A 25038-nucleotide genomic window follows, 5' to 3' on the forward strand; every position below is an offset into this window, starting at 1 on the left:
TGCCTGGATCTGAGTGCATTAGCTATAAGGAGAGACTGGACAATCTTAGGATATTTTGACTGGAATATTGGAGGCTGAGGGGTGACCTGATAGAAGTATACAAAGTGATGAGAGGCGTGGATAGATGATTGGAGCACGTTGGCAATGGAGGTGGTAGTAGCAGATATGATAGCAAGGTAGAAGAGGCATTTAGACAGTCACGTGAACAGGCAGGGAATGGAGGATATGGACCGCTTGGAGACAGATGGGATTAGTTTAGAATTGCATCATAGTCAGTGTAGAAATGATGAGCCAAAGGGATTGTTCCTATGCCGTACTGTTCTATGTCCTATGATGCAGTATCCAATGATGTTCTGAGCCTCTGTTGCAACACAGATAGCCTTCCCAGAAGTCTGACTGTTGCAACAGAAGTTTAAACTGAAGGTACGCTGGGTCAGCTTATTGTCATGCAGTCTCACACTGTTGCTGTCATGGATCTGGAGGTGTTCCAAGATGTCTGCTATATTTTTTACTAATCTTATGCTGTAACAGATTTCCAGGATTACAATCCTGTGGAATGTGGTTCCATCAAATGCAAAACTGCTCCCCTTTCTCAGGATAACAGTGTTCATCCACCCCCTGCCCCTCACCACAACTTCAGTAGCCCTCCTGTTGTTTATCAGTCAGAAAGATTGCTTTCAAACATTCCAAAGTGGTGCTGTCTGTATCCGGCCTAGAGTGGCTCAAAGTCATCGCCAAAGCCATCAGTCGTTTCCTTCACTAAAATTCAACAGCTTTCCATCACCTTTCCATAACCACTGCAGTAGCACTGTGTTGGTCACCAGGAAAGACAAAAGGACCCAAAACAATGCACAAGAATTTGATTGTGATATCGCAGGACTTCTTTCATGTACATGGATTAGAATACTTGTTTTATATTGGCTTTTATTTCACCATTGGAACAGGACTGACACGGTGCTGCTCAGTGGCACAATTGATAATCCGTGTGTAGCTGCTGTTTTGTCAGTAAATGGGAATTGGAGTTGTGGTGTTGGTAATCTCATTCATAGAATATCTTTATCTACATCCAGAGCAGAAAAAGAAAAGCAATATGTTATGTCTCTTTCCTTCTCCTTTTTGCGCTGCCAATCCTATTTATGCTGTTCCCTGTTGCAGCTTCAAGCCATGATTTGGCTGCTCAGTGCCTTGGCAGGGGTTATCTGAATGCCTCAATTGATAGCCCTGGCAGAGACAACTATACAAACTTTTGCCCCTGCTAGCACCAAAACATTAGTGCTACAAGGCCCAAGTTTTGCATTCAGTATCACTACCCTGCAATCCTTTCCTTGCTAAAACATTATGGTCTGGTTATAGTCCAACAGGTTTAATTGGAAGCACACTAGCTTTCGGAGCGCCGCTCCTTCTTCAGGTGATAGTGGAGGACACAATCGTAAGGCACAGAGTTTATAGCAAGAATTTACAGTGTTATGTAACTGAAATTATACATTGAAAAATACCTTGATTGTCTGTTGAGTCTTTCATCTGTTCAAATACATGAATGTTTCACTTCTTTCATGTGTAAATCACAAAACATTTTTCTAAAAGTTGCATTCTCAGGTTAGCTGTAACAATTGGTGTTAGCTAGACAATATGTTGAAGGTGTTAGTCCCCTGTGTTCTCTGTCTATGCCATGATGTTTAGATTGTTATCTCCCTTTTTAGATTAGAATCAGAGTTTTTCATGAATTCATGCTGTTTTTGAGCAAAGTACAATGTAACTCTAAGTACAAATTCACCCCACAAAATACATGTGTGCATGTGGGTCTTTGTGTCTGTCTGGGTTGGGGGTTGTGAGTGTGAGAGATAATGTATATGTGTGTGTAGTGAGTGTAGAGTGTTTTAAGTCTGTGAGGGGGTGCATGTGAGAGTGTGGGAGTGTGTGTGTGTGTCTGGGGTGGGGGGTTGTGAGTGTCTGTAAGAGAGAGTGTATGTGTGTGTGCATGAGTGAAGAGTGGTCTAAGTCTCTGAGAGGATGCCTGTGTGAGTATGTGTGTCTGTAAGGGTGTGTGTGAGTGTCTGTGTGCATGTCTGTGTATATGTGTGTCCATGTGTATATGTGTTTATAGGAGTGCCTGTGTGTGTGTGTGTGTAGGAGTGTCTGTGTGTGTGTATAGTGCAATGGTGACATGAACCCAAGGTCCCGGTTGAGGCCCTCCCTATGGGTACCGAACTTAGCTATCAGACTCTGCTCCACCACTTTTCGCTGCTGCATGTCCCGAAGTCCACCTTGGAGGATGGTCACCCAATAGTCCGAGGTCAAATGCCCTGGACCGCCGAAGTGATCCCCAACTGGGAGGGAACCCTCCTGTCTGTTAATTGTTGTGCGGTGCCCATTCATCCGTTGTCGTAGCCTTTGCTCGGTTTCCCCAATGTACCATGCCTCAGGGCATCCTTGCCTGCAACGTATAAGATAGACAACATATACACAGACATGCACACAGACACTCACACACACCCTTACAGACACACATACACCCACACTCACACAGGCATCCTCTCAGAGACTTAGACCACTCTACATTCATGCACACACACATTTACTCTCTCTCACAGACACTCACAACCCCCACCCCAGACACGGACACACACTCTGACACGCACCCCCTCACAGACTTAAGACACTCATACACTCACTACACACACATATACACTCTTTCTCACACTCACAACCCCCAACCCAGACAGACACACAGACAGACACAATGACCCACATGCACACATATATTTTGTGGGGTGAATTTGTACTTGCAGAGCTACATTGTACTTTGCTCAAAAACTGCATGAATTCATGTAAAACTCTGTTATCTCCCTTTTTAGATTAGAATCAATCTAACATCATGGCAGAGAACACAGGGGACTAACACCTTCAACAAATTGTCTAGCTAACACCAATTGTTACAGCTAACCTGAAAATGCAACTTTTAGAAAAAAGTTTTTTGATTTACACATGAAAGAAGTGAAACTATCATGGTATTTGAACAGATGAAAAGATCAACAGACAATCAAGGTATTTTTCAATGTATAATTTCAGTTACATCACACTGTAAATTCTTGCTATAAATTCTGTGCCTTACAATTGTGTCCTCCACTATCACCTGATGAAGGACCGTCGCTCCGAAAGCTAGTGTGTTTCCAATTAAACCTGTTGGACTATAACCTGGTTTTGTGTGACTTTTAACTTTGTACACCCCAGTCCAACACTGGCATCTCCAAATCATTATGGTCTGGAGTATTTAACTCCCACCGGTGGTTACTGCTGGTATTGCATGGAAATGGGAGAGAGGAGCTGCAGAAACACACAGGTAATGGGCTCAATAAAGTAAGCCCTGTGGTGTGTATGCCCTGTTGCTAGTAGAATGTCAGTGGCAGTGGGCTGTGACCTTTAACTGGCTCTTAACTGGCCTCAATTGGCCTAGGGTGGGTAGACTAACCTTCTCCACCCTGGGCTTAATTGGAGGCAGTCAGGAATGTCCATTCCAAATCTTTCTCAACACATTAAATTCCCCTCTGCTCTGACCACTCTGAGTAAGGGGTGAAGATGGTGTTAAATCCACCCTATATGCGGTTCAACCAACAAATTTAGACGGTGATTTGGTGCATCAATATTCCAGCTGGAATGTTGGATATTTAATAGTGAACGTGTTCAGGATTGTTGCTCTCAAATGAAAGCAAAATACTGCAGAATGATGAAAATCTGAAACAAACACAGAAAATGCTGGAGGAACTCAGCAAGTCTGGCAACATATGTGGAGAGAGAAACTGAGTTAATGTTTCTGATATGGCTCTCCTTCAGAACCCATAAATGTTACACCATGGTTAAGTACAATGGACCAAGTCAACTATTAACTTTCTCTGCCATCAGTAATACACAAGACTGACATCGTCTCTCTTTCTGTAGTGAGACAATTTGCTTATTCTTGTCAGTACCCTGACAGATTTGTTCTTGCTGTGCAGTACTAAGGAAATCCTGTACTATTAAATATCCAACATCCCGTATACAGCTGGAATATTGATGCGCCAAATCACAGTCTAAATTTGTTGGTTGAACTGCATATAGGGTGGATTTAACACCATCTTCACCCCTTACCCAGAGAGTGGTCAGAGCAGAGGGGAATTTAATGTGTTGAGAAAGATTTGGAATGGATATTCCTAACTGCCTCCAGGGTGGAGAAGGTTAGTCTACCCACCCTAGGCCAATTGAGGCCAGTTAAGAGCCCGTTAAAGGTCACAGCCCACTGCCACTGACATTCTACTAGCAACGGGGCATATACACAATATTTGACCTTTGACACCAAAAGTCCTATCTGCTCAAAAATCCCTTAGAGATAAAAGGAGGTCTCTTGGTTTTCTAATCAGTATTTATTCCTTAATCAATATCACTCCAAACCAGCTAATTGGCCATTACCTGGTACTTAATTGTGAAATCTGGTTGTGCCCAAACTGTTTCCTGCATTAGAACCTGGAAACACTTCATAAGTAGCTAATTGGCTGCAAAATGATTTGGAATCTCCTGAGCTTTTGCTAGGTGCTATGGCAATGCACACCTTTCTCCTTCCTTAAAGGTTACATTTAGGTTTGGGGCAAGCCTCAAAAGATGGCGCTTGTCGAATCTTCACCTACCAAACCAACTTGTAAAAAGTTACCAGTAACTAGGCTTCTTCATTTGCTTTCTCCAAGCTTCTTTGATATTTTGAGACATGCAGTCGACTAGGAATGCTTTTCTGTGCTCTTTCTGCTTCACAAAGGGGTTATGCATAACTGTTTGCTGTCAAAATGAATCATGTGGCAGTGGTCCTGCCTCTGTCCTAGAAGTTCAGGGCTCAGCCCCTACCTGACCTGGAGGTACGTCATAATATGCCTGAATATATTCATTAAATATATTTGGATTACGGCCATAGATTGTGAGATCTCCATCTGTACCTCTCCAGGAAATGTCAATTCCAGTTCCTTTGGAGAGAACAGCTAATACTAAATGCTTTCCCTATTCATGGTCTATAAGTTGTCTTTGCTCACCCCTAATTTCCAAAGACCTTTCAATCTAAATAATTTCTCTAAACTATATGTGAGAATTTTCCATGGCATTATTTTGATAGAAATGTCACCCTTCTTTTAAATCAAAGCAATAATTTAACTAATGTATCTTACTGCTTATAATGTGATTTCAGATTTAAATGTAAAACGTACCATTGACTTAAAGTACTTTGTGAAGGCTACCCGGACCTACAATTAATGAAAAGAAATAAATGTTTAAGATTAGTTGTATATACAAGAAGCAAAAGTGCTTAAATTAACAAAACAAAACTCAAAATGTTTTCACCTTTGTCTCTGTGAAACTGGAAGTTAGTAAAATAAATAAACCCTGGAAAAGAAATGATTAAATATCATTACATCCCATTATCATTTTTAAAAACAACAATACTGTGCCATAAATGTACTTTACCTGAAGTGAATTTAAAATGACAAATGCATAATAGAAAAACTCATGAGCATCCTCAGTTAGGAGAAATCCAATGACCCAAGTCAATCCAAAAGTTGGACTCAGAATAAGGACAGCTTTAATGATTTTCTTAATTGTCCTTTTATCCTCTCTGTTTTTTCCTTCTGATACAGATGGCCTCATTATTTTCACAATGACTGCTGTCAGGATAAACATATTGATTCCAATAATGCATCCAGCTGGTATGATGAATGTGTGAAAGGCAGTGATGTTTCTAAATGGACTGACATTTAGCCAACAATGACTCTCACTCTTATATTTGCCTTTGCTGATGAAGTTTGTCGTTGAGGCAATCACTATTATCAAGGGGCAAACATAGCCGAGAATAAAAGAAATCGACATAAAGGCTAACTTGCTCATCTGATGGAAAACAAAGATAAGCCGATACAGAAGTGTTAGACTTTGAGCCAATGTCCAAAAGAAAACAGAAAGGAAAAAAAAATGACTGAAAATTGTAGCAATTGTACACAACGTTTCATTGTCTTTAACAAATTGAATTGAACCAACCAGAAAGAACGATTGGGCAAATAACAAAGCAATAGCAGTATTGATGAGGGTAGTGTGACGAAAGCGAGTGACATTGCTTTTGACAACTGTGTTCCACACAACAACTTCAACAGTGATAAAGCATATCAAGGATGCAATGGAAAAAGACAATCCTGCATACGTGATTTCGTCAAGGTATGGAATAAATCTTTCCTTTTCAGCCATGAGTACAGCAAACGATGTTAAGTGTGTGCAGGTACAGTTTGTTCCTTTCTCAGTAACATGCGTTTCGCAACCTTCATTCGACCAGCCGCCTTTCCCATGAAAGAGCTCATAATCCCAAAAAACACAGTTTGCAGTTTTCAGATTGCCTTTTTCTAATTTTGGAGAGAAAAACATCTTGACAGTAATTTTGGAGTTCTTTCTGTCTGTTATATTGTTAACTTTCAATGTAGTTGATTGGACTAGGCTATTTATAAACTGATCATCTGAGTTTGAAGATAAACTTTCATCTATGTTCAAATAAAGGATGCTTGATATTTTGAAAGAGTTATTATTCACCCTTTCTTTCAAACTTTTGCTTTCTATCTCTACTGTAGATGTATAATTTTCAGAAAAGCTCTCATGATAACCTTTTGAGGGAACAGTGTTAAACATTTGCCCCTTAAGCTTAATGTTTGGAACATCCAGTACATAGTTTTCCTCATGAGATTGAAATGCTTCAGTGAATTTTTCAACCGATCTCATCAATGTGCTTGAATAGATGTTGTTGTTTCCTCTGTTCTGCTGCTCATCCTGTGTTGCATTGCTTGCTATTGAGAGGAAATCCTGTAAGGAAATAAATGTGACACAACAATATTATGCAAGGAATATTCTCTAACAAATTAGAATGGCAAATCTTGGGAATGAGAACAAAATCTTCACTACTTCACCAAAAATGCAATGTTTCAAATGAAAAGTCAATCCCAGTTAATGCTGGCTGCATCTAAACCACTTCAAGATTGATTATCACTGGTATGACTATTCCAATTTTCATTAAATATGTTAAGTTTTTAAAAAAAAGTAGGACTCTCAGTGCCAAAGATTGAAATCTTTGCTTTTTTAAACTTGTGTCAACACATCACATTTCCACAGTGGGCACCTAAGGCCACATGCAGGGTAAAGTTCCTCCAATGGATTGTCAGGAGCAAGATTCAACCCTTGCTTCACGACAGTCCTCCTAAAGCACCATGGGAGCAACCCCAATTACAATTTTACTCATCCTCTTTGAATCAAATAGTATTGTCAATTAGTTCCATATTCAGATAATTCTATGATATGGTCTATCAAAGAATGATAGAGCTCAGAAAGAAAAGGTCAAAAATAACGGCGGATGTTAGAAATCAGAAACAAACACAGAAATTGCTGGAGAAACTCAGCACGTCTAGCAGCATCTGTAGAGAGAAAGCAGAGTTAATGTTTTGGGTACAGCAACCCTTTTTCAGAACTGAAGAACTATGTTCACTTTGAAAAGATACTGAAGTTATGAAGAAGGGTCACTGGACCTGAAACACTAACTGAAAAGGGGCATTTGGCCTATTCTGACTTGTAATGTTTTTGCAAAGTGGTCCAATTGTTTCCACTCACTTTTTTCTCTTTCTCTAGAGCTTGTTGTGTCCAGGTAAGGAGTAAATTTCTCTCCTATGTTCAAACAACTTCCTTCACAACAAAAGTGTAAATTCTTTTCCAACAATTATATTTTTCTCCAACTTTTAAAAAAATCCAGTTAATTGTCTTGTAAGTAATAATAAGACAACTAACATGATTTTATTCAATTAATTTATTTGTGGGCGGCACGGTGGCACAGTGGTTAGCACTGCTGCCTCACAGCGCCAGAGACCCAGGTTCAATTCCCGCCTCAGGCGACTGTGTGGAGTTTGCACGTTCTCCCCGTGTCTGTGTGGGTTTCCTCCGGGTGCTCCGGTTTCCTCCCACAGTCCAAAGGTGTGCAGGTAAGGTGAATTGGCCATGTTAAATTGCCTGTAGTGTTAGGTAAGGGGTAAATGTAGGGGTATGGGTGGGTTGCGCTTCGGCGGGTCGGTGTGGACTTGTTGGGCCAAAGGGCCTGTTTCCACACTGTAATGTAATGTAATGTAATCTAATCTAATCTAAAGAAAGAGCAATGTTATTAATGCAGTCACAGACAAGGAATAGTCTCCCATACAAAGTAGGATAATGTACAGTTTGTTTAGAATCCTTTCATCCTCCTTAAGATGTAATATTTCAACCTGAGGCTGATGTCGATTAGTTGGTTTCTTGAATGCGGTGTCAGCGTGAACATTGTAGTTATTAAAATTCTCAATTTCTCCATGACTTTTTTCTATACGTGTTTCTATGTGGACTGGGTGATGACACATTTTAGAGAGGGAGAGAGAGAGAGACACACACAATGGATACTTCAGCTTCTTTCCAAGTATCTGCAAAAACCTCCATTGAAATACTGGTTCCAGTCTATATTTCTGAGAAATTATTTGGGATGAGTGTAATAGCTGAAGCTTCAAACAGGCACGACAACTGGATTTACCAGTGGGAAATGCGGTAAGTGGAGGATATGATTTACAGGGTATTCCCGTGGAAATGGACACCCTCACCAGTCCAACCGTGTTTGGGGAATGCCACTTGAATGAAGGCAATTGCTTGACCTCTCTCAGGTCATATCGTGAACAGAGGTTAGCCCACAGCAAAACCCCAAATCAAAGCCAAACCTTGGCCACAAAATTAAAAGCTTCTTCAGGATCCAGGCCAGCAAGCCACCGTAGTTGCTGCCACTATGCGGACTCAAGACAACAAAGGAGTCCTACTAGACTTAAATCGAGTAAGAGAACTCACAGTCCGGTATCCAGGGAGTGCACACCCTGGGAAGTCCATCTCCACCTGGTTTGGAACAGTTAAATTGCTTAGCAATATCCAAATCACTTCCAATCAAAATAAACATCTGGCTACACGGGCACATGGTTTGAAAGAAGCTCAATACTGGTGTGGTCATTTTAATGATTGCAGAACCAGTCTTTAACAAAATTCAATCTGGATTCCAAACCTTAAGACCGTGTAAGACCTCAGTTAGACTGAGAAGATATACTAGGGAACCTTAAGGTTAAGATTAAGGTACAACTTTGGTTCCGGTCTCTTCTGAGAAGCAGCTGGTTCAGTTACCAGCTGATTGTAGTAAAAGGCTCAGGACCCAAGCTTTATGGGGCGAAATTGGTTGAGAGAGATTTCCCTGAATTGGCTCCGATTAAAAACTGGCTGCCTGAGTAAAGTCTAATGAAATACCTGGAAGTCTTTCAGGAAAGACTATCAAAGGAACAAGAGCCACCTTAAATCCATGATTCTGCTAGAACCGCCCAGTGCCATTTGCTTTACAGGCAAAGGTAGAGGCAGAAATCAGAAGGCTGGAAAGCGAGGGAATCATCAGACCTGTTCAGTTTGCGGAATGGGCAGTACTGGTCATCCAATTGTGAAGCCCAACAGGTTGGTTCGCCTTCGTGGAGATTTTAAACAGATGGAAAACCGTTTTTTGCAGCTGGATAAATACCAAATCCCTTGCTTAGAGCATTTATACGCAAAACTGGCGAGCGTCTGTCTTTCACAAAGGTGGACTTGTGCCATGCGTACTTTAATTGCAGTTAGGTGAGGATTCGCAGAAATATGCTACAATTAATACCCAGAAGGGTTTGTGTCAATATACGAGACTGCCATTTGGGATAACGTCAGCCTGTGCAATTTTTCCAGCGGACAGTGAAGAACATTGCCATTTATCTAGATGACCTGTAATAACAGGGAAGACCAATAAGGAGAACTTAGAGAACTCGTACACAGTCCTTTGACATTTCTTCCCGGCGGGCGTACACCTGAGAAGGGAGAGATGTGTGTTCCAGGTACCTCAAGTGACCTACTTGGGTTAGAGTGTTGATAAAACCTGTTAAACCCGTTGAAAGATAAATTGAGGGTGATTGAAGATGCACCGATTCTCACTTCTATACCAGAGCTGAGGTCTTTCAAAGGGCTAGTGAGTTATTATGGAAAGTTCGTACACAACCTTGCTTCCATCCTGGCATCTTTCCATCAAATCCTAAAAAAAGGGTCAGCCTTGGGAATGGTCATGTACTGAAAATGTGTTGCTGGAACAATGCAGCAGGTCAGGCAGCATCCAGGGAACAGGAGAATCGACGTTTCGGGCATAAGCCCTTCTTCAGGAATGGTCATGTAGCCAAGCCATAGCTTTCGAGGGAGTGAAGAAACAGCTATCATCCTCGAAGGTGTTGGTCCCAAGTGAGAATTGGTATTGACATGCAATGCCTCCCCATACAGCATCAGGGTAAGTATTAGCTCATGGGTGGCCCAATGGAGAGGAATGCACCCAATAGAGTATGCAACCAGGACTTTGGCTAATGGAGAGCATAAATATAAACACGCAGCAAATACTTCACACAGAGAGTGGTGGGTGTTTGGAACACATTGACAGGAGAGGTGGTAGAGGCAGGCACGGTAGATTCATTTAAGATGCGTCTGGACGAATAAGTTGGTGGGGAGCAGAGGGATACAGATGCTTAGGAATTGGGCAACAGGTTTAAACAGTAGATTTGGATTGGATCAGGCTTGGAGGGCCGAAGGGCATGTTCCTGGGCACAGGGAAGAGTCCATAAGGGTTTTAAATTTTCTGGACTCACTTCCAGTCACAGCTGACGATATCAGACTTTGGACGCAGTAAGATCCGGTCCTGGGAAAATTGAAATAGCTGGTGGTGATGGGGGAAACCAAAGGTCTGTTCAACTTTTTGAAGCCTTTTGGACCTGGAGAGACCAGGTCACAGTAGAGGACAGTTTATTATTATGGGGAGCTGGAAATGTGTTGCTGGAAAAGCGCAACAGGTCAGGCAGCATCCAGGGAACAGGAGAATCGACGTTTCGGGCATATTATGGGGAGCAAGAGTGATTGTCCCGGGCAAAGGTCATGGACAGACACTGGCTGAACTCCACCACCATCATCCAGGGGTCTCCAAAATGAAGATGTTGGCCAGAAGTTATCTCCTGTGACCAGGACTGGATAGAGACCTATTTGGATTGGTGGGGCAGTGCACAGAGTGCCCTGGGTTTGGTTCCACATTGATTAAGCAGGTCATTTCATGGACTCAATCTTCTCAGTCATTTAGATGCCTCCTCAAAGTGGCTGGACATGCATAATGTTCATTCATCAAACATAGAAACAATGATGGAAATACTGTTTTCATCTTTTCTAATACATGGGCTCCTGGAAGTGTTGGTCTCAGATAACAGGTTACCATTTACCAGCAGGGAGTTTTAATATTTCCTAAAGTCACTTGGCATTCAGCTCCACACCATCCATCATCCAATGGTCTGGGAGAGAGGGTAGGTCAAACTTTGAAGGCAGGCTTAAAGGAACAGCTGACAGCCTCACGAGATACCAAACTGTCCTGGTTCCTATTTGATTATGCAACAGACAAGGATAGCTCCAGCAGAGTTGCTAATGGGGAGCAAACTCTGCATCGAGTTAAATCCGATCTTCCTGGACCTGGTGGTGGGGTGTGAAAAGTATCAGGAACGCCAGTGCCCAATGGCAGACTCCGCCAAGTGAGAGAAACAGAGAGGATGAAGTTTGGTGTAGGATCCACAGAAATGGCCCCACATAGGTAAAAGGCTTGGTTGGTGCGAGGTCAGGTGAAAGTGAGCACTGTAAATGCTGGAGATTAGAGTCATGCTGGAAAAGCACAGCAGGTAAGGCAGCATCTGAGGTGCAGGAAAATCAACATTTTGGGCAGGAGCCCTTCATCAGGAACAAGGTCAGGACCAGTCATGTATAAAGTTCGGGTAGGAGCGACGGTCCTGAATAAGCACCTGGACCAAAAGAAAGCCGTAAAGTCGCAAATGGTGCGGCAACAAAATATGCCCCGCTCCTTGGAACAGTCGGAGTCTATGGGTTCTCCCTCTCTGTCAAACGTTGAAGAACTCTCTAAATCTAAGATGGGCACAGTGGATCTCACCGCATCGACACCTCTGCTGCCAGAAGAAGAGAGTGAATTTCTCCCGAGTTGCCCAAGGTGCAAGAAGCGAATGCCTGTGCTTTACATGCCGCCCATATCAGAGGCAGAATCAGAGGAATCTGACCTAGTGCTAAAGAGCCCAGGAGGTGCTACAAGAAAAAGGACTGGTCAGTGCCCTCAGACTCAGAGAGGGAGTGATTTAATGATTGTAATGAGGTCAGCCAGGTGGACTTCATAGAAGATGAGTTCCTTGATTGGGGCTGTTAATTTGAAAAGAAACTGCAGAGAGTTGTGAACACAGCCAAGTCCATCACGCAAACCAGCCTCCCATCCATTGACTCCATCTATACTTCCCTCAGGAAAGCAACCAACATAATCAAAGGCCCCTCCCACCCTAGTTACACTCTCTTCCACGCTCCTCCATCGGTCAGAAGATCTAAAAATTTATATATACACAACGAATAGATTCAAGAACAGCTTCTTCCTTGCAGGTATTAGAATTCTGAATGAACTTCTCAAATTTTAAATTTAGTATTGATTTTGCTGTCTGCGTACCTCCTCTACAGGTGCTACATCTATTTCTCGCTCTGTTCTACTACCCATATGCACTTTGTGTTGTATGATCTGCCTGTACTGCACACAAAACAAAACGTTTTACTGTACCTAGATACATGTGACAGTAATAAGTCAAATAAATCAAATCAAAATCTGGTCCAATCAGGGAGTTGACAGATTAAAAAGGGGCACGTCAGACTTTCTTACAGTCTGAGAGCGGGCTCCGAGGAAGCTGGATCAGTGTCAAAGACTTTCCACACGTAAATACAGGGTGACTTGGTGATAGGATACTAGCCTCTGTGGAGTTATTTCAATTTTTGGTGGTCATTTTAAAATTGTAGTTCATTTTGAACTGTTTTTCGCTCAATTCCAATGTACAAGGTTTTTAAGATGATCAATGAGTTTTTAAAAGATCAATATACCTAGTATAGCTAAGGTTACCTCTGGAAGCTAGGTTTGAGCAGCAGGTGAAGATCACTGTTTCACTCTGTAACTAGTTAGTCGCAATGCCATTGGTGTTCAGCACCATTAGGGTGTTGCCTAAGTACGTGGCTGTACATCTCAATGATTTGTGAATCGTATCAAACAACAAACCCTTTGGCAGTTTGCAACAAAAAAGGTGCTAATTGTACCCAACCAGCCCATACTCATGAAGGTCACAACATGATAACCTATATCAGATGGATTTCCAAGAGTGAATGACATCTGCGACATAATCTTAAGTGTGTGAAGAATTCAGTTTTGATTCATCTCTTTGTTACCGCACTTGGTCAAATGTGGTTTTGATGCCTGTTGTGAAACTTGAAAGGGTTCAGAAAAGATTTACAAAGATGTTGCCAGGGTTGGAGGATTTGAGCTAAAGGGAGAGGTTGAATAGGCTCGGGCTGTTTTCCCTGGAGTGTCAGAGGCTGAGGGGTGACCTTATAGAGGTTTATGAAATCATGATCGGCATGGATAGGATAAATAGACAAAATTTTTTCCCTGGGGTGGGGGAGTCCAGAACTAGAGGACATAGGTTTAGGGTGAGAGGGGAAAGATATTAGAACATAGAACATAGAACATAGAAGAATACAGCGCAGTACAGGCCCTTTGGCCCTCGATGTTGCGCCGATCCAAGCCCACCTAACCTATACTAACCCACTATCCTCCATATACCTATCCAATGCCCGCTTAAATGCCCATAAAGAGGGAGAGTCCACCACTGCTACTGGCAGGGCATTCCATGAACTTACGACTCGCTGAGTGAAGAACCTACCCCTAACTTCAGTCCTATATCTACCCCCCCTTAATTTAAAGCTATGCCCCCTTGTAATACCCGACTCCATACATGGGAAAAGGTTCACACTGTCAACCCTATCTAACCCCCTAATCATCTTGTACACCTCAATCAAGTCACCCCTAAACCTTCTTTTCTCTAATGAAAACAGCCCCAAGTGTCTCAGTCTTTCCTCATACGATCTTCCTTCCATACCAGGCAACATCCTGGTAAACCTCCTCTGCACCCGTTCCAGTGCCTCCACATCCTTCCTATAGTATGGCGACCAAAACTGCACACAATATTCCAGATGCGGCCGCACCAGAGTCTTATACAACTGCATCATGACCTCAGGACTCCGGAACTCAATTCCTCTACCAATAAAAGCCAGTACGCCATATGCCTTCCTCACCACACTATTTACCTGGGTGGCAACTTTCAGAGATCTGTGTACATGGACACCAAGATCCCTCTGCTCATCCACACTACCAAGTATCCGACCATTAGCCCAGTACCCCATCTTTTTGTTATTCTTCCCAAAGTGAATCACCTCACACTTAGCTACATTGAATTCCATTTGCCACCTTTCTGCCCAGCTCTGCAGCTTCTCTATATCCTGCTGTAACCTGCCACATCCTTCCTCACTGTCAACAACTCCTCCGACTTTCGTATCATCCGCAAACTTGCTCACCCAACCTTCTAACCCCTCTTCAGGTCATTTATAAAAATGACAAACAGCAATGGTCCCAAAACAGATCCTTGCGGAACACCGCTAGTGACGGCACTCCATGAAGAAACTTTGCCATCAACTACTACCCTCTGTCTTCTTCCATCCAGCCAATTCCTAATCCAAACCTCCAACTCACCCTCAATGCAATATCTCCGTATTTTCTGCAGTAGCCTACCATGGGGAACCTTATCAAATGCCTTACTAAAATCCATATATACCACATCTACCGCTTTCCCCTCATCAACCTCCTTCGTCACCTTTTCAAAGAATTCAATAAGGTTTGTGAGGCACGACCTGCCCTTCACAAAACCATGCTTGACTATCCTTGATCACATTATTCCTATCCAGATGTGCATAAATCCTATCCCTTACAATTCTCTCTAAGACTTTGCCCACAACAGAAGTGAGACTCACCGGCCTATAGTTACTAGGGTTATCCCTACTCCCCTTTTTGAACAAGGGAACCACATTTGCTATCCTCCAGTCTTCTGGCACTACTCCTGTAGACAAAGAGGACATAAAAATCAAGGCCAATGGCTCTGCAATCTCCTCCCTTGCTTCCCAGAGAATCCTAGGATAAATGCCATCAGGCCCAGGGGACTTATCTATTTTCACCTTTTCCAGGATTTCCAACACCTCTTCTCTACATACCTCAAAGCCATCCATTCTACTTATTTGTGACTCAGTATTCACATCGACGACAATGCCCTGTTCCTGAGTAAATACTGAAGAAAAGTATTCATTCAGTGTCTCCCCAATCTCTTCCGCCTCCACACGCAACTTCCCACTACTATCCTTGACTGGACCTATTCCTACCCTAGTCAATCTTTTATTCCTAACATACCTATAGAAAGCCTTAGGGTTTTCCCTAATCCTACCGACTAAGGACCTTTCATGTCCCCTCCTTGCTGCTCTTAGCTCTCTCTTCAGGTCCTTCCTGGCTACCCTATAACTCTCAATCGCCCCAATTGAACCTTCACGTCTCATCTTGAGATAGGCCGCCCTCTTCCATTTAACAAGGGATTCCAATTCCTTATTAAACCACGGCTCCCTCGCACGACCCTTTCCTCCCTGCCTGACAGGTACATAATTATCAAGGACACTCAATAGTTGCTCCTTGAACAAGCTCCACATATCATTTACACTCTTGCCTTGGAGTCTACTTTTCCAAGCCACACTTCCTAAGTCATGCCTCACCGCATCATAATTTCCCTGACCCCAGCTATAACTCTTGCCCTGTAGTACACACTTATCCCTCTCCATCACGAGAGTAAAAATCACCGAATTATGGTCACTATCCCCAAAGTGCTCACCTACCTCTAATTCTAACACCTGGCCTGGTTCGTTACCCAGAACCAAATCCAGTATGGCCTCACCTCTTGTTGGCCTGTCTACATATTGTGTCAGGAAACTCTCCTGCACACATTGAACAAACACTGACCCATCTAACGAACTTGAGCTATAGCTTTCCCAATCAATATCAGGAAAGTTAAAGTCCCCCATAACAACCACCCTATTACTGTCACTCATCTCCTGAATCAGCTTCCCTATCCTTTCTTCAATGATTCTAGGACTATTAGGAGGCCTGTAAAAGACTCCTAACAGGGTGACCTCACCTTTCCTATTCCTAACCTCAGCCCAAACTACCTCAGATGGCAAGTCCTCATCCATCATCCTTTCCACCACTGTAATACTATCTTTGACAAGCAATGCCACACCTCCCCCTCTTTTACCCCCACCTCTGACCCTACTAAAACATTTAAATCCTGGAACCTGCAACAGCCAATCCTGTCCCTGTTCTAGCCATGTCTCCGTAATAGCCACAACATCGAAGTCCCAGGTACCAACCCACGCTGCAAGTTCACCTACCTTATTTTGTATACTTCTTGCATTGAAGTATACACACTTCAAGCCACTTTCCTGTTTACAGGCACCCTCCTTTGAAATTGATGCCATGTTCCTAACCTCCCTACACTCCAGGCCCTGCACCCTGAAGCTACAATCTGGGTTCCCATGCCCCTGCAGAGTTAGTTTAAATCCCCGCCAAGAGCACTAGCAAACCTCCCCCCAAGGATACTGGTGCCCCTCAGGTTCAGGTGTAGACCATCCTGTTTATAGAGGTCCCACCGTCCCCAGAAAGAACCCCAGTTATCCAAAAACCGGAATCCCTCCCTCCTGCACCATCCCTGTAGCCACGCATTTAAGTGTTCTCTTTCCCTATTCCTCGAATCTCTATCACGTGGCACGGGTAACAAACCAGAGACAACAACTCTGTTCGTTCTAACTCTGAGCTTCCAACCTAGCTCCCTGAAAGCCTGTCTAACATCCTCGGCACTCCTCCTACCTATGTCGTTGGTGCCAATATGGACCATGACTTCGGGCTGCTCCCCCTCCCCCTCCAGGACCCGGAAAACACGATCAGAGACATCAGAGACATATTAAAGAGACTTAAGAGACAACTTTTTCACACAGAGGGTGGTACGTATATAGAATGAGCTGGCAGAGGAAGTGGTGGAGGCTGGTACAATTGCAAAATTGAAAAGACATCTGGATGGATATATGATTAGGACAGGTTTGGAGGGATATGGGCCAGGTGCTGGCAGGTGGGACTAGATTGGGTTGGGATATCTGGTCAGCACGGACAAATGGACCGAAGGCTCTGTTTCTGTGCTGTATATCTCTATGACTGTCAGTCTGATATCATCGACTCCATACAGAGTGGAAGCTGGCGATTCGGCCCATTGAGTCCACACCGCCCTTCCGAAGATCATTCCACCCTGACTCACCCCATCCCTGTGACCTTGCATTTCCCATGGCTAACCCACCAAGCCCACGTATCCTTGGACACTATGGGCAATTTAGCATGACCCATCCACTCTAACCTGCACATCTTTGGACTGTGGGAGGAAACCCATACACACACAGGGAGAACGTGTAAACTCTGCACAGTCACCTGAGGCTGGAATTGAACACAGGTCCCTGGTGCTGTGAGGTAGCAATGCTAACCACTGAGCCACCATGCCTCCCTAAAAACTTGAAGTTTCCCCTCAAGGTGACTGCCAGCAGTAAGTCACTTGTAGCTTTCATAATGATAACTTTAACACTTGCACCTCACCTCTAGAATTCATTACATGATAAAATACAATAAAATACAATAATTCATCACTGAACAAAAATATTGATGCAACTACTTTCTTAAATAGGCACTTTAGCTTAGAACATGTCCTTCTAGACAGTTTACCTATGTATAAAATGAAAAATGGTTTTAATTGCTTTGATCTTCTTACAAACTAAGGAAAGTTACTTACAGCCATAACACTATCATTAAATGTAGAATTTGACCTCTCAGTGGCTAAGGTAAGTGTATCCAGAATTTTAATTACAGCTAAAGTATCGGCAAGATTCTTCTGATGGTCAATCAAGTCAGTTACATTTTGCAATATTTCTGGCAGCTTATGGCACGTTGAATCGCGTCCATTGCTCAGTTCCTGTAAGACAACGCAAACCAAATAAAGTAAAATAAATTCTGCACTACTCTTTGGGGTAAAATACATTCAGCCCCAAATTTTTGACTTTTGCTATTAGGGTCTCTTACGGTGTTTCCTGAGGTGAGCTTTAGAACAATAGGAATGTTTCTGCCTTGCTGGCAATTACATTATGGATTTGCAGCGACTGAGTAAGTCAATTTCCAATTTTATTAAATGACTGTTTTCCTTTTCACAGCTGCATCCATTTTTGTGAAAATTGTTCTTTAGTAACACGTATTGGGATACCATTATTATCTTGTGGTGTTACACACATCAGGTTCTAGGAGAAAGTGAGCATTGCAGATGCTGGAGATCGGAGTCGAAAAGTGTGGCGCTGGAAAAGCACAGCCGGTCAGGCAACATCTGAGGGGCAGGAGAGTCAACATTACGAGCATGAAGTCTTCACCAGGAGCGCTTCCTGATGAAGAGCTCATGCTCAAAACGTCGACTGTCCCGCTCCTCAGATGCTGCCTGACCGGCTGTGCTTTTCCAATGACACACTTTTTGATACACATCAGGATCTGTCTTTCAGTCTGTAGCAGGAATGGAGCCATGTAGAATCCAAACCTTATAAACTTGACTAGTAGACCAGCCTGCTGAACTCATTCCTGATGTTGGCCCTGAGATGAGCAGGCAATGATACTCTTTAAAGATCTTATTAATGGTGAGTTTAGAAGGTCAACTGGGATTCCCAAGTTAGCTCCTGGTTGGGAGCTAACAGCAGGCAGGGAGGGGTGGTGGTTGGCGATGAAAAAGATCAACTTTCTGGAGGCTGTTGCCAATGCTTCAGGTGGGCTACAGGTCCTTCAAGCCTGATATGGGTGCAACCAAAGGGCCACCCAGTGCAGAGGCTCTGTCCAGGTTCTACCCAACATATGATCAGAAGATGAGAGAACAGAAGTAGGCCATTTGGTCCATTGAGTCTGCCCATTCAGATAATGGCCGATTTGAAAACTCTCAACTCCGCCTTCCTGCTTTATACCCATAACACTTAAAAATCTGTCACCGTCAGCTTTGGATATACTTACTTAGAGCCCTGTGCGGTAAGGAATTCTGCAGAGTTTCCTTCCCATCTCTATCTTAAATGGATAACCCCCCTCAAGCTAAACTTGAAAGGGATCGTGAAACTCTGAGGAAACCCCTCAGCCTGAAAAATGATCTGGAGATGACGTGGAAGCAAAGCAAGGATAATGTGAGAGAAACCTTTCACACGCTGCCATTTGCAAGTAACCTTATTTTAGAAAAATGAAAAACTGTAAAGAATCAATTGTTAGTTACATTGGTGCAAAGGCATCAGTTTCTTGGCATATGAAGCAAAATCTAAAAGTTTTTGAAATATGTCTAAAAGATTGACTTAATTTTAAGAACCTTCATGAAGGTTCACAACTGGGTGCAATTTTGCATGTTCACTGTCCAAATTAATTCAACTGGCTGTCTTGGAGTTTCAGGGACAAGGAAGCAATGCCCTGGCTGCCTTCCTGTGCAATGTTTCTTAAACCAAAGCAAAAAGAAACTCAAGCTGTTCTAACTTGAAATTTCTACATATTTTAGCTTACTTCAGTTGAAATATACCCCAAAATAAATGTGAAATACAGAATTTGGCCCCACAAACAAGACTGAGTTTTAAATGAGACCGAGAGCTGCGTCAGCTAATTGCCTCATAGTTAGGAAAGTAAATTTCACATTGAAGATTACCTGGGCCAAATTCAATAATTTGATTAGTGCTTTGTCTGTACAGTTGATAAACACTTTGTCCCATTGGCCGTCCTCTTTGCAAAATCGTATTATTTTTCCAACTCTTCCTTCTGCACAGGTGTCATTGCTTTCTGCATATTGGCCAGCTGTGGTAGTTTGCCACCTGTAATCTTCACTGCTTTCATTCTTGCATGATGCTTCACTCTCTGAACAGAAGTTTGAAACAGAAAACAGATCACAAGGGGCAATCAATTTTGTTCTAAATACATTTACATCATTTTTTTTCTTCTCTATAAGCAAATTGTACTTCATCCATGTTATTCTGTAACTGAACTTTGGCCATGGTGATCCTTTTGGGAAGAAAGTGAGGTCTGCAGATGCTGGAGATCAGAGCTGGAAATGTGTTGCTGGAAAAGCGCAGCAGGTCAGGCAGCATCCAGGGAAACAGGAGAATCGACATTTCGGGCATAAGCCCTTCTTCAGGAATGAGGAAAGTTTGTCCAGCAGGCTAAGATAAAAGGTAGGGAGGAGGGACTTGGGGGGGAGGGGCGTCGGAAATGTGATAGGTGGAAAGAGGTCAAGGTGAGGGTGAAAGGTCAGACTGGGGTGGGGGCGGAGAGGTCGGGAAGATTGCAGGTTAGGAAGGCGGTGCTGAATTCGATGGATTTGACTGAGACAGGGTGGGGGGAGGGGAAATGAGGAAACTGGTGAAATCCGAGTTCATCCCTTGTGGTTGGAGGGTTCCTGGCGGAAGATGAGGCGTTCTTCCTCCAACCGTCGTTTTGTTGTGGTCTGACGATGGAGGAGTCCAAAGACCTGCATATCCTTGGTGGAGTGGGAGGGGGAATTGAAATGTTGAGCTACAGGGTGGTTGGGTTGCTTGGTCCGGGTGTCCCAGAGGTGTTCTCTGAAACGCTCCGCAAGTAGCCGGCCTGTCTCCCCAATATAGAGGAGGCCACATCGGGTGCAGAGGATGCAATAGATGATGTGTGTGGAGGTGCAGGTGAATCTGTGGCGGATATGGAAGTTTCCTTTGGGGCCTTGGAGGGAGGTGAGGGGGGAGGTGTGGGTGCAGGTCTTGCACCTCCTGCGGTTGCAGGGGAAGGTGCCGGGAGTGGAGGTTGGGTTGGTGGGGGGTGTGGATCTGATGAGGGAGTCACGGAGGGAGTGGTCTTTACGGAATGCTGATAGGGGAGGGGAGGGAAATATATCCCTGGTGGTGAGGTCCGTTTGGAGGTGGCGGAAATGACGGCGGATGATGCGCTGTACATGGAGATTGGTGGGGTGGTAGGTGAGGACCAGTGGGGGTTCTGTCCTGGTGGCGGTTGGAGGGGCGGGGCTCAAGGGCGGAGGAGCGGGAAGTGGAAGAGATGCGGTGGAGGGCATCGTCGACCACGTCGGGGGGGAAATTGCGGTCCTTGAAGAAGGAGGCCATCTGGGTTGTGCGTTTTTGGAACTGGTCCTCCTGGGAGCAGATGCAGTGGAGTCGAAGGAATTGGGAGAATGGGATGGTGTTTTTACAGGGGGCAGGATGGGAGGAGGTGTAGTCCTTTTGGCAACACTTTGATCAGAATGGCCAGTTCAACATCCTCCTACCAAATGTTATCATACATTTGAGCAGCAGTGTGTTGGATAATGCACCATTAATATTCTAATTACTTATTATGCATCGTAAAGAAAGAATTCAAGCATATTTAATATGTGTACCAAAATTAACATTTATACATATTTTATTCAGTTGAAGAGCAAAATTTTGTCGCTCTTAACTGAAATGTAAAGCAACAATAGATTATTTACTTTATATTAAGGAATGAACTTGGCATTATATAGGAATGTTCAACACCTAAAGGCATCACTACACATTTTGCTCCAGTAGAATAGTGTCGAAGAATAGTTGATGCTGCAATGTAAACAGACATTGCAATATGATCCTAACAAGTTCCCAACAAAAGAATTACTGCTGTCATGTAGATAAATGCAGTGATCAATTTATGTACAGCAAAGTGTCACAAGTGACAAAAAACCCATAAACTTTTTTATATCGGGAATAATGTTGACCAGAACACTATGCTCTTTTTCTCATAGTGCTCCGGGACCTTTTATATCCACCTAACCCAACTGACTACATATTGATTTAATTTCTGAAACAAATGAGAGTTGAGCCACTTGCATTGATATTTTAGCTATTTCCATCTTTGGTAGTGTCCTCAGATAGGTGCCCAAGCATGACTTCGTTCAGATGGGAAGTCATTTAACTTCAGTTAAGTTGAAACCGTGATTCAATATTAGAAATTTCAACAGGTTATAACCATTGCAGTCCCCAGCAGATTACTGATCCGTGAGAATTTGAGCTGCTGTCTCTTCCTTAGTCCCTAAAGTGATTTTTCTCCATTACTCCTCCCCTCCTCCTGAATATAACACTTCGCTAATAAGGAGCTTTGTAGTGATTGGAACAATGGTCAGGTGGATCTCATTGACTATGAGATCCTTGATTGGGGTTGTTAACCTTGGACAATCAGGGATACTTGGCTGACAGATATAAACAGAGGCCTAGCACTGCCCTTCGATGTGAAGGGCACTGCTTGTCACTGGCCACTTGGGTGTTTCCTTTCTTCCTGGTGGTGGAAACCAAATAAAATTTGTGCACCTTGTGTCTTTCACTGTATCTCACACCTGCACACACACACAGCATGGGTGCTGGGGAAAAATAAGCACTACCGCAGTTAGGCGGTAGTGTGGGGATAAAAAAATAAACAGGAGTGTCAGGGATTCTGTTTATAAAAATAATTTAAAAAAATAAATAAACAGGGACCTGGCCAAACTGAGCATAAACAGGTCCAGGCAGCAGGCTGTGAGGGGGTTGTTAGGGCCAACTGTCTGCCCCTCTTCTGTAGTTACATTCGAACCCGGGTGTCTCTGGAGAAGGAGCACACGGTGTCCACCAACACCCTTGTTCAGTGAGAGGTGGGCACCGCAGGGAGTGGAGTGTATTATTTCTCCCTCCAACTCTATTTGATTTAATCCCCTTCACATTCCTGATCATGTAGCATTGCCCATTGTTGAGAAGGGCACCACTTGTCACTGGTCACCCTGGTGTTTCCTTTCTTCCCTCGTGGTGGAAAATGAATAAAGATTTATACACCTGTTGTCTTTCACTTTGTCTCACACCTAAAAAAAACATAAACACGAGATTCAGAAAGTCTCTTCATTCTAGAGACTGGTTCTGAGCAAGCTGGTCAAAGCCCATGTACTGTGCAAGTGTAAATAAAGTGTGACTTGCTGATAGGATACCAGTCTCTGTGCAGTCATTTCAATATGAAGCAAGCACATTCTTCAATTCTGCTAGTTGAACTGGAAAGGTAGAGCTTCTTCAGGTTCATAGCATCTGGGATTACTTAGCAGATGCTCTTTGCCACAAAGTAATAAGATAGAGCTTAAGAGGGGCATGAGATCCCACACCCCAGAGAGGGAACCCAGTAAAAACTCATAAAAATGTGGAAATATGAAACTGGTCTGAACTGGAGTTCTATATTAAGGTGTACAATATTACTCTGGACCAGCCCTGCCATTTCCACATCTTATTGCTTTTTCCTTAATACAAGCTTTCCAACACTAAGCTCTCTTGGCTATGAATTTAAAAGATTCAGGAGACAAGCAAAATACATTTAAACTGGTAAATGGAGATGTACTGGTCTGACTGATGTTCCAAAAAAGGTCACCGGACCCAAAACATTAACTCTGCTTTCTCTCAACAGATACTGCCTGACCATCTGAGTTTCCACAGCAAATGCTGTTTTCATTTCTGGTCTGAATAGTCTTATATACTTGAAAAGGACCAGTTAGCTAAGTGTGTGTCTCAATCACAAGTATTTATGGTGTTTTACCATTATTTTTCCTTCTGGGAAGGACTGAGCATCTTTGCTGTCTTGGATGTCAAAGTGGGCAACTCCCAGGAGGGAAATAAACCAAAGGGCTCAATCAGAAATAAAGCATTAATGTATCAGGAAAGACAGGGGACTACACCAGACTATCTCTGATGGTAACGTATAGCCCAGCAAATAAATGAACAAGACTGATTTCTTTGCTCTTCATTATTTCAGGAACATTTTATTGAATCTGGAGACAAATGTTTTACTTACCTTTTAGGACAGAAATAGTTATATTTGCAGATGTACTTTGATTTACCATATTTGTGAATGTACATCTGTACACAGTACTGTTGGCAAATTTGTAATTTATCATATATTTCCAACACTTGGTGTCATTGACAGTTTGTACAACTTCATATGAAACTCCATCTGAAATTAAAATAATAGATCCTCATTTATATGAAGCATTTCATAATGTAAGGATATCCAAAAACATTTCACAGCCAGTAACATATCTTTGAAGTTATAGTCACAGTCCTAGGTTGGATTCTTAATTTTCACTGTAAAAGGTGAGGGCATGGTGACTCAGTGGTCAGGACTGCTGCCTCACAGCACTAGGGACCCAGGTTCAATTCCAGACTGCGTGGGTTTCCTCTCACAGTCCAAATAATGTGCATGTTAGGTGAATTGGTCATGCTGAATTGCCCATTGTGTTCGTGGATGTGTAGGTTAGGTGTATTAGTCAGGGATAAATATAGGGTAGGGGAATGGGTTATGCTTTGGAGGGTCAGTGTGGACTTGATGGGCCAAATGGCCTATTTCCACACTGTAGGGATTCTATGAATCCCACATGCAGTATTTTTGGGTAACGATCACAGACTGTGTTTTTCTATGATGTTAATTGAGGGATAAATATTGACTTAGAACCAGGGGTAATTAATTTATTCTTCTTTGAAATAATAGCATGGCATCTTTCATATCAACCTTAGAAGGCATAGTTATTAATATGAAATCTCAAGAGGAAAAGTGACCTCAGACAGTGTAGCACCCTTTCAAAACTGCACTCAAGTATTCACTGAAAAGTTTGCAATTAAAACTCTGGGAGTGGAAATTGAACCCCTGACCTTGTGATTCATGACAAAATTGATAATAAGTAGAACTGCTGCTGAAACACCTAAAAAGTAAGAAGATAAAATGAATTATTCACACTAGTGATACACCAGCAATCAAGATAGTTGTACAATATTGATTCAAAGTGCTAAGACCCTGTCAGTTTCAAGCTGTCATTCTCATTCTTGAAATGATCACAAATGTAAGGATATTCAGCAAGATGTTTGGATTGCCAG

General features: G+C 42.9%; 1 protein-coding gene across 2 annotated transcripts in view; it reads right to left on the reverse strand.

Annotated features, from left to right (window-relative positions):
- The window catches only part of LOC122540902 (adhesion G protein-coupled receptor F3-like), an 86095-nt gene that overhangs the window by 12666 nt on the left and 48391 nt on the right, over positions 1-25038 (reverse strand). For both annotated transcript variants that reach the window (XM_043677193.2, XM_087977520.1), the window contains 6 exons: positions 23963-24121; positions 19824-20029; positions 17910-18089; positions 5479-6849; positions 5356-5397; positions 5223-5258 (listed from right to left, as the gene is read on the reverse strand). In XM_043677193.2, coding sequence (XP_043533128.2) covers positions 5223-5258; positions 5356-5397; positions 5479-6849; positions 17910-18089; positions 19824-20029; positions 23963-24121 — 1994 coding nt within the window. The remainder of the gene's footprint in view (positions 1-5222; positions 5259-5355; positions 5398-5478; positions 6850-17909; positions 18090-19823; positions 20030-23962; positions 24122-25038) is intronic.

The sequence above is a fragment of the Chiloscyllium plagiosum genome, unplaced genomic scaffold (genome assembly GCF_037043375.1).
Source record: "Chiloscyllium plagiosum isolate Xiang-an unplaced genomic scaffold, Cpla_swu_hap1 HiC_scaffold_3, whole genome shotgun sequence".
NCBI lineage: Eukaryota > Metazoa > Chordata > Chondrichthyes > Orectolobiformes > Hemiscylliidae > Chiloscyllium > Chiloscyllium plagiosum.